The 10,000-nt window shown below is 34.2% G+C and overlaps 2 protein-coding genes across 4 annotated transcripts in view; both read right to left on the bottom strand.

The window, feature by feature from the left end:
* Window positions 1–1,416: 1,416 nt before the first annotated feature.
* LOC107690819 (MICOS complex subunit mic25a-like) lies at window positions 1,417–4,055 on the bottom strand. 2 transcript variants are annotated; one of them, XM_016489238.1, is made up of 4 exons: window positions 3,842–4,055; window positions 3,117–3,210; window positions 3,001–3,040; window positions 1,417–1,559 (listed from the first exon to the last, which is right to left on the bottom strand). In XM_016489238.1, exons 1-4 carry the CDS (start codon window positions 3,923–3,925, stop codon window positions 1,475–1,477), a joined length of 303 nt encoding a protein of 100 aa, XP_016344724.1. In that variant the 5' UTR covers window positions 3,926–4,055; the 3' UTR covers window positions 1,417–1,474. The 2 variants fall into 2 exon arrangements, with proteins under 2 accessions (XP_016344724.1, XP_016344725.1); XM_016489239.1 differs by having other exon boundaries at window positions 3,117–3,189.
* Window positions 4,056–6,741: 2,686 nt separating this feature from the next.
* Window positions 6,742–10,000, bottom strand: part of LOC107690818 (transmembrane protein adipocyte-associated 1 homolog) — a 10,679-nt gene continuing 7,420 nt past the window's right edge. For both annotated transcript variants that reach the window (XM_016489237.1, XM_016489236.1), the window contains exons 10-11: window positions 9,116–9,196; window positions 6,742–7,144 (exon numbers count right to left, since the gene is read on the bottom strand). In XM_016489237.1, the coding sequence (XP_016344723.1) occupies window positions 6,910–7,144; window positions 9,116–9,196 (316 nt within the window). In that variant the 3' untranslated portion in view covers window positions 6,742–6,909. The remainder of the gene's footprint in view (window positions 7,145–9,115; window positions 9,197–10,000) is intronic.

Below are 10,000 nucleotides of genomic sequence, written 5' to 3'. Positions count from 1 at the left end.
CACACACACAGACACACACACACACACAGACACACACACATAAAGCAATAAAGCAAATCCACATTCAGTCTGTTTACTGACAGGAGATTTCACTCCCCACACAATGTGTGATTATCTGACTAACAGCTTTAAAGACAACATGGAGAAAAAAGTTTGTTTTCAGTGTTGTTATTGTTAACTACAACTATTAAAAGACTGTTTTTGGTAACCGAAATGAAATAAAATATAAATATTAAAAACCTTGCAACCTTGCAACATATCTAATTTTCATTTAAGTTGAAGTATTAAAATTACTAAAACTAAAAACTGAAATAAAAAAAATATTAAAACTAAAATAAAAATAAACTAAAAAACAAATAAAAATGACAAAAGCACACTTAAGCTAAAATTTTATTGAAAACTGAAGACAAAATAAAAACTAATAAAATAAAAATAAAAGCTAATTCAAAATATTAATAAATAGTATATAAAAAAATTCTGAAAACGACGCTCATCTTACCCTCTTATTTTAATCACCTGTCATTATAGAGACACTTTTCACCGTGCAATCAGTTCATCACGTATAAAATCAAGTCCAAAGGCATTTTTGTTGTTGAATATTGTGTGTGAATCTAGTAGCAGTTTCGTGTTGACTTTAAAGCGGCTCTGATGAAGAGACTGTGTTTGTCGTCTTATTTACATACAGCACTAAGAAGCAATGACACATAAAAACTACAATAAAACAGCTGTGCTGCTTACCCGAACACTCAACTCATCCGGCTGAGAAACAACAGAGAGGAGAGAAAAGTCATGACGAAACATAACATCTAACCTGACTGAGGTCCATCGGCTGCAATATTTATAAAAACATCAATGAAATGAACCCACATGAGGTCTGTGGCAGTTTTAAGCCGCCTCGATCTGTTTCTATATTGCATCATGCGTTTCTTACAGTGGTTTGCTGTTCTTTTACACTCGTTTAGTTTAACTAACTGGGATTAACACATGTCTGGGTGTCTAAATGAGCCTCAATACACATGTACGATCAGTGCTGTGGATAGCAATCAGCCGAGGGAAGAATGAACTGAAATGAACATAAAAGATTGCAATCGTGAGCACTAAAAGCTTTACATGCAAAACAGAGTAATTATAATTAAGGATGAATCCTGGTTATTATAAATTACACACAATGTAATTAAACAGAGAGCATAACCTCAAACAGCAACATTAAATCAAACACTCCTGCTGCCACCTAGTGCTACAAAACACTCATCGAATGCAGGATCTAGCTGCAATTGAAAAAGGTACATTATTATTATTATTATTATTATATGTAATTAAAATACATTTTAAAATTATATATTTAAAAAATGTCAGAGAAGGACAGACAGTGTCAGGAGAAATGAAAGAAGAGAGAAAGTGTGTGTGTGTGTGTGTGTGTGTGTTTTGTCTGGTTCCTGGCGTGTCTTTGCTGTCTCTCTCAGCGCTGCTGGATTCATGTCGTCTCCCGCCATCTCTCTCTCTCTCTACGGCTGATCCGTGCCAACTCTTCCTGGACCAGAGCCTGCTCACGCTCGAACCTACAGCCAACACACACACACACACATCAGCTACAGGGACCGACAGAAACTAATTACATGACCATTAGACACCATTAAAAAATTGGTCATGTTTAATAACTAGCCTTGAATTCAGTGAATGCGGGTCATATTTGAGCTGAAAATAATTTTTTATCTGATTTAATCTCATTTAATCATAATAATCTCATTCTCATTACTGTAATGTGAAAAAAAAGAATAATATTTTAATTAAACTAAGTATTTATATATCATGGCTGTATTAGATGTAATGCTTTTCAGGGTTATTATCGTTCTCTAAAACCAAAACTATTAAAGGGGTCATATGATGCGATTTCAATTGTTCCTTTCTCTTTGGAGTGTTACACACCTTGCTTTTCAGACCGATGAGCTTTGTAAAAATCGACGCGTTTCAGAAAGGCAGGGCATAGCGGAGAAACAATAATGTACAGTATGTGGAAAATAATGTGTTTTTTGAACCTTAAACCCCATAAACACATTTCATTACACCAAATACACAAAAAAATGTTATTTTTAGCAGCATCATATGACCCCTTTAAAAATGACAAAATGACAAAAACACATAAAAAATTACTAACTACATTTTTTTTTACAACAAATAAAAATAAATAAATAAAAAACACCAATTCAAAATATTAATAAAAACTCAAACATTATATAAATAATACTAATATAACACTGATGCTTTTAATGTATGCTGATTTCAATTTAAAATATCATTGCATTACAGTATGTTTTACTGTAAATCAAAAAATACTGTATTACAGTAATGAGACTTTTAAAAAATCATAACATAATAATAAGAATTCTAAAAACAATTTTTTCTCATAATTATTTATATAATTAATTATTTTAATCAAATATATAATACTTTTTTTGGTCCTCTCTCTCTCTATATATATATATATATATATATATAAATGAAACTATTAATGAAAGACATGCAATTCTACAGGTCAGGAGATTAAACACATCATTGGTAACACTTTATTAAATCCTTTATATATAATGCATTATAAATGTAGTTTTAATGCATCAATTATGCCTTGTAATGCAACGTATAATGCATTGTATAAACTCATGAGTTATAATACATTACAATTATACAATTATAATGTATTGTAATCCAGTTATAGTACATTATAATACTTATCTATTTCATTGTTACACCTTTAGAAAGTATAACGCATTAAAACATGACAAACAAACCTTCAAACAGTATAGTGCATTTTAACTTTGGTTAATTATTTCTGAAAAGAGAATAATGCATAACGTACATTGTGAATCCCTTTATAATGCATGATACATAAAGGCTTTAAGTAAAGTGTAACCACATGATTTACAGATTGTTATCAGAGCTGCAGTAGTTATTACGGCAGAAGATTTCTTCAGAAATACTGATACAAATATCTAACACACTAACCGTCTTCTGAGCTCCTCCTGCGTTTCTGCAGCAGATGGCCCTGAAACATCAGAATAACAGTCACATATGAGATATAAAGCGAGTGTTGCTGAAGAGAGGAGCAGAAGCGGTCCTACCTGCTTCAGGTTTGGCACTCTCTGGTTTAGATGATGAGGATGATGATGATGATGGTCCAGACTCTCGCATCCGCTGAAGAACATCACCGGACAACTGACATTAAAATAGCATCAACTGTGTTACGATTCCCTTTCTAAGGTGTATTTCTGGGTATGAACTTCAAAAGCTGCATATATATATATATATATATATATGTGTGTGTGTGTGTGTGTGTGTGTGTGCGTTACTTTAACTTAAGTATGCTTTTGGCTAAACGCAGTGATTTTTAATTGAGTAAAATTCTGACAAATGACAAAAAAAAAACATATATATATATATATACACACAGCTCTCAAAAAAAAAAAAAAATACAACAAATAACACACAGCTCTCACTGTTCAGAGATCAGTCTTATCTCACTGTTTTGTGTCTTTGACCTTGAGTGAGAGCAGATAAAATTACTGTCCAGGTTTCTATTTCACAGCACATTAGATCCAAGCAAACAAGACATGGAAGTTAAACATGCAAATGTATCATTATATCACATGTGAAGCAATAAAAGCAGTGAAAGACTAACAGATCAACTGATACTTTCATTTCTCAGAGCCACTGAAGTTCATAAGAGGACAACAGGGTCAGTTACTGTAGACTTCTGTTCATAAAAGCACAATTACAATAGAATTATCATTGAAAGCATACAGCGGTACAGTAGTATCATGCAGATGTTGTGCTGAGTGAGTGTCACCTGAACTCCGTGAAGGACCCTGATATTGTCCTGTGCATCCAGTCCGAACGACACCGATCTGCTCCTGCTGTCCGCGGCCCCCATCAGCCCGAAAACCACCCCTACACTCAAAAACAAGAGGAATACAATCACGCCGACTCACTTCAGGGTCACTGTGTCCCGCTACATGCGGATAAAATCATCAAACATCCTATTATGGGTAATCAGGCGTCACGTGACCGCGAAAGGCACGATGGGAAATGTAGTTATATTCAAAGCACTGACGTCACATGAAGGTCGCGGGAGGAAAAAATGGTGACATTCATTCATTCATTCATTTTAATTGTTTGCTTGCTGTTTTACTTGCTTATTTGTATCTATTCTCTTTTTAGTCATAAACGTCATACAATTTATGTGCTTATATTGAAAGCGCTCCACAAAGCAACATTTGTTTTGTAGTGACATATAATACACGGAAATTGACAAATGCACTTTATTTTACTCTTCAATATTTTTTATATAAATTATGAAAAATCGTTTTTTTATTATTATATGAATGAATTAAATGAATGAAATGGTACACAAATAATAATAATGATAATAGATTTATTTAGCTCTTTTAATTAGCTCTTATTGTTTTTCATGCAAAATTAATATTATTTTATCTACATATTCAGATTTTCTGTTTTTATTTCTTACAGTAAATTTTAACGACATACGTCTTTATTTCCTTCACACAGCAATGGTGTTAATATTCTGCAGAAATGGTGACTTGCAATAAAAAAAAATCTTTAAGTTGAGAGCCATCACATGATGTGTTTTGTTTAATTATATACCCCCGTCTTGTATTTTTTTCATTATTATTATAATATTTTTTTTATATTTTAATCTCTCCCTTATTTGTTGACAATGTTCTCATAAAAAAAAAAGCCATCACATGACACATTAAGCCTTTTCGATATAAACACATATAAATGAAAGCACAAGTCACAGAATGGAAACAATTTATTTATCTAGAATATTCAAATGTAAAACCGTTCTTTTAGTGATTACATGAAAATGGAAGTGTGTTCCAAAATAAAAGTCCTCGGCTGTCCGCGTGACTCCAGACAGTGATGTACTTCAGCTCAGTGTTCATCTGATCAAAATAAGCTTTATAACATTTAATCTACTGCTATAGACTGATAGAATAAATACCCTGATCTTAAACAAAGCATTTCAGGGAAGAAAAAACACAAAATATATTTGAGATATGCTTCTACTCACTAAAAAATGAAATAAACACGCAGAGCAAAGCGTTGGTTGTGAGCAAAATGACAATTTGCACTGAATTTCAGATTATATTGCAACTCATTTCCAGTGGCGTTTCAGTGCAAAAATTAAAACTCCAAAATTAATTAAGACTTAAAATCCAGTTCATAAAACCATAGCAGATCATTCACACACATCTCTACATAGGTACAGTTTAATCATGACACATCTTCTCTTCATGCTCAACTCATATTTAAAGAGCAATGAGAAATAAGCAATAAGAAACAAGCATTTTATTCAGGCCAAATTTAATTGAAGATTTATTTTTTTTCTGTGCACCAAAAAAGTTGTGTTGTAATTAACTTGTATTTTATCAAATAAAACAAATGCTTTTTCCCAGTATGGTCCTTTTTTTCCCACTTTCTCCCACATGGAATGATGTTATGACAAACCTGACTTGAGCCGGTTCCGCTTTCATTATCAGTTACAAAGACGCACAAAGATCAAGCTCACAATATAAGCTTTCACTTTAAGAACTGAGCCCAAGTCTAAAACTCATCAGATAACTAAAATAAATAAAAATCCAAAGAAAATATTTTCAAAACTATGATATAGCACTGAGAAATAAATGTTTTTACAAATGTCTAGATGAACGCTCGGTCCACATGAAGCATACGAACACAGTCAAAGTAGATTTCAGGGTCCTTAAGCTTTCAAACTAGCAAGCAAATCAGTGCAAAATAAACACGAGCATCAAAATATGAGCAAACATTTCGCCGGTATCAGTAGCATGACTCAGAAACTAGTCTGAAATCACCTAGAGATGAGCTAACAGCGATCTTTTGTGGTTTCAGCAGAAATATATTGGATTACACACATCACAAAGTCCAATAAACCTGCCCGCGGTACAGCTCCGAGTACACAAATGTAGAATTAAGAGCACTGGTGTTTCACAAGGAATGTTGGATTCATGGAATAAAACTGAAATCAATCTTAAAGGGATAGTTCACCTAAAAATGAAAACTCTGTCATTAATTACTCACCCTCATGTCGTTCCAAACCCGTAAGACCTCCGTTCATCTTCGGAACACAAATTATGATATTTTTGATGGAATCCGAGAGCTGCCTGACCCTCCCATAGACAGCAATGCAACTGAAACGTAGCAAGGAGATCTGTAAAAGAATCCATGTGACATCAGGGGTTCAACCGTAATTTTACGAAGCTACGAGAATACTTTTTGTGCGCAAAAGAAAAAAAAAAAAGACTTTATTCAACAATTCGTCTCTTCTGCATTACCCTGTAGCGCCTTTTTGGAGAATATCAGCTGGAAGTAAACAGCGTATGCTGTTCTGTGTCAGCTGCGCCACACGGACACACTGTTCCCGTTCAGATCAAATCACAACAACGTAGGAAACAGATCCAGTAATTAATGACAGAGTTTTCATTTTTGGGTGAACTAACCCTTTAAATAACAGCACCGACTGTGAAAACTGTTCCCAAATCAAGGCAGCACATGACAGACTGAGCTCAAATGTTGGTCTGTGTTGAACAGCATGGTGCAGGTCAGTGTTAAAGCGTGTTCAGGTGTTGAGGGCCCTCCAGTGGTCAATCAAAAATATCTTAATTTATGTTCTGAAGATGAACGGAGGTCTTACGGGTTTGTAACGACACGAGGGTGAGTAATTAATGACAGAGTTTTCATTTTTGGGTGAACTAACCCTTTAAATAACAGCACCGACTGTGAAAACTGTTCCCAAATCAAGGCAGCACATGACAGACTGAGCTCAAATGTTGGTCTGTGTTGAACAGCATGGTGCAGGTCAGTGTTAAAGCGTGTTCAGGTGTTGAGGGCCCTCCAGCGGTCGCTGTCGATGCTGTGTCCTCCGCTGAAGGGCCCCGACACCACGTCGTCCAGATACGCTCCGGAGCCATCGATCTGCGTGCTGGAGTACGAGCCGTGATCCAGATCTTTCCGGCCCAGACCCGAGGACGAGGTGTTGGGCAGGTGAACGTCAGAGTCCTCCGGCTCATCGATTTGTGACTTGTAGGAGAAGAGGATTTTGGGCTCGGAACTGAAGGGAAATGAGGAGGATGTTAGAAGAAGACTGTCATCTTGAGCCTGAAGATCATATTAAAATAGTTTCATTTTGGACAGGACGTCATTCTTGCTGTTCTTATCATTGAATGCATTTTTAAACATACACTACTGTTCAAAAGTTTGAGGTCAGTATGATTTTTTGAAATAAATTAATACTTTTATTCATCAAGGATGCATTAAATTGATCAAAGGTGCCAGTAAAGACATTATTAAGCAGCACAACTGTTTTCAACATTGATAATAATAATCAGAAATGTTTCTTGAGCAGCAGATCAGCATATTAGATTGATTTCTGAAGATCACGTGACTCTCATGGGAGCACATAAAAAAAAAAAAAGAGAGATAAAAGTCGAAATTATTAGAAAAAGTCATAATTGTGACATAAAACAAAATGACAAAAATTTACCTTTAGGTCATAATCATGACTTTTTTCTCATAATTATGACTTAGTATCTCATAATTTCAAAATCAGGACTTTTTATATCTCTCATGGGAGCACATAAAAAAAAAAAAAGAGAGATAAAAGTCGAAATTATTAGAAAAAGTCATAATTGTGACAAAACAAAATGACAAAAATTTACCTTTAGGTCATAATCATGACTTTTTTTCATAATTATCACTTAGTATCTCATAATTTCAAAATCAGGACTTTTTATATCATAATTATGATTTCTCAATGTTTCTTTATGTGTCAGAAATGGGCCATTGACACTGAAGTTAAACTTAGTTCTACGAGATAAAATTACATAATTATGAGATTAAAAAGGACAATTATGAGATAAGTCAAACTTATGATATAAAAAGTCTATATTTTTAGAAAAAGTCAATTATGACAAAAACAATTGTGACAATTTTGACTTTTTATGTCATAATTTTCACTTCTGTCATAATTAGGACTTTTTTTTCTCAATATCGGCTTTTTATGTCAAAATAGCGACTTTTTATATTATGGCTCAGTATCTCATAATTTCAACTTTTTATTTCATAATTATGATTTTTTTTCTTACGAGGTGGAAATGAGCTTCCATAGACACTGATGACTGCAGTAATGATGCTAAATATATTCACATCTAAAGCAGTCATAAAAATTGTAACGATATTTCACAAAATTTCTGTTTTTACTGTGTTTTTGATCACATAAATGTTGCCTTGGTTTTTTCGACCCAAAACTTTTTGAATGGTATAACATACTGGTAATCTTTTTTATGCTTTTAATGTTATTGAGGAGAAATTATGTATGTTAACTATGAATTATCGATATGCAAAAACCATATAATATTAGTGGCAAACAAATAAAGTGCATGTATCATTTTGTACAATATGTCTAAAACCACAATGACTGTCGGTGACATCTGTAATCGTGTTTTTAAAAGCTCTTTTTGTACTTTTAGGCACCTCAATAAAGACTGCATAGGATTTTTTTTTCTTTTAAAAGGTTTGGAACAGGCAAATAACCACTTTTATCCTTTCTTGGTATCATAAGTGCTCTGATTTCACCACATCTTTGGATAATTTCTGTAAAATTCAGTTTAAAACTATCCAAACACAAAAGACATCCATCCACAGACGTTCAACAGAAAGAGCACAAGCTTGTATGATAATGTGACGGCTGGCAACATGTCTTTAAAGTGGTGTTTAGCACAGCCATATCATGGACAACAGCATTTCTCTTGCTCTTTTAAAATAAAAGAGTTTGATGTGAACTCAAAACTTCCCCAGTTCACGCTGCATGACTGCTTTTGGTGCCTGAATTAAAAATAAAGTCCTACAAAGGTGTAGAATATGGCATTTTGAGGAAGTTGAAAACCACAGCGGCTTGTTCATCTGCTCTGTGAGTACAGTTACAGACACTCCGCTCCACATGCAGAACTACAGCAAGGTCGACTGACACGTCTGTAATATCCTGTGACAGAGTGAAGCATCTACAGCAGGTGGACCTACTTACCCAAAGAATCCTTTGAGGAACGTCACATAGATCAGAGGAGCAAAGACGGAGAAGTACAGGAATGTGGTCACATCCACACAGCTGCAAACACACAGAGGAGTAGATACAGAGTTTAAAACCACGCTGACAGAAATCATTTTTAGCATTTTGAAGGTAAAACAAATAAATAGTATGATATAAAATTAAGCCATATTTAAGTTTTTTTTTTAAGTTATTCAGTATTTCTGTTGTTTTTGTAGTATTCTCAAATCATGAGAAAAACCAAAGAAATTGTCAAATCCATGTTCATTTCTCAATCTTTTCACTCAAAATTCATGCAGATAATATATCTATTAGAAATGCATTGATGTAGCGGCCAATAATTGGTATTGGCCAAAAAAGCGATTACCTGCACTATCGGCCAAAGATCAGGGCCGATTATTTCCTGTCAATCAAAAGGGCCAGACGTGTCAGACCGCAACTTGTGTGAAGAAAGTCTTTCTTGTGTTGTCCAAGTTAAAGCAATAATAACGCATTAACACAGCGCCGTAAATACAGGGTTTATTTGACCCTATGGATCACCCATAGTTCAAGCCAGGGTTACCAGATCCACGGGTTTCCCTTCACAAAACATTATTTGTAATGTGCCTCGCATACAATAATCGCAAAGAGCTTTGTGCTTTGTTACTTCGGATAAGAAACAAACTCTCAGCTCTCAAATTCTGTGCATTTTATCACAAAATTCAAACAATAAATGCCGTTTTGACACTCTTAGATGTGTCGTGACAGATCACCAGAGCCACTTTAGTTCAAGCGGCAGCGCGAGTCTCTTTCACTTTAATACAAGTTATAGCACAAAATAAACATGAATGAACATACATATATATATATATATATATATATATA

Source organism: Sinocyclocheilus anshuiensis, unplaced genomic scaffold (assembly GCF_001515605.1).
Source record: "Sinocyclocheilus anshuiensis isolate Anshui unplaced genomic scaffold, SAMN03320099.WGS_v1.1 scaffold1753, whole genome shotgun sequence".
Taxonomy (NCBI): domain Eukaryota; kingdom Metazoa; phylum Chordata; class Actinopteri; order Cypriniformes; family Cyprinidae; genus Sinocyclocheilus; species Sinocyclocheilus anshuiensis.
The sequence above is the reverse complement of the archived record's forward strand: the minus strand, read 5'-3'. Positions and strand labels throughout refer to the sequence as shown.

Coding starts and splice junctions, on each gene's coding strand:
- LOC107690819 (XM_016489238.1), bottom strand. CDS start 3,925: ATGGGGGCCGCGGACAGCAGGAGCAGATCGGTGTCGTTCGGACTGGAT. Junction 3,211..3,841: donor GGGTCCTTCACGGAGTTCAG/GTGACACTCACT, acceptor TTTTAATGTCAG/TTGTCCGGTGATGTTCTTCA. Junction 3,041..3,116: donor GAGTGCCAAACCTGAAGCAG/GTAGGACCGCTT, acceptor CTGATGTTTCAG/GGCCATCTGCTGCAGAAACG.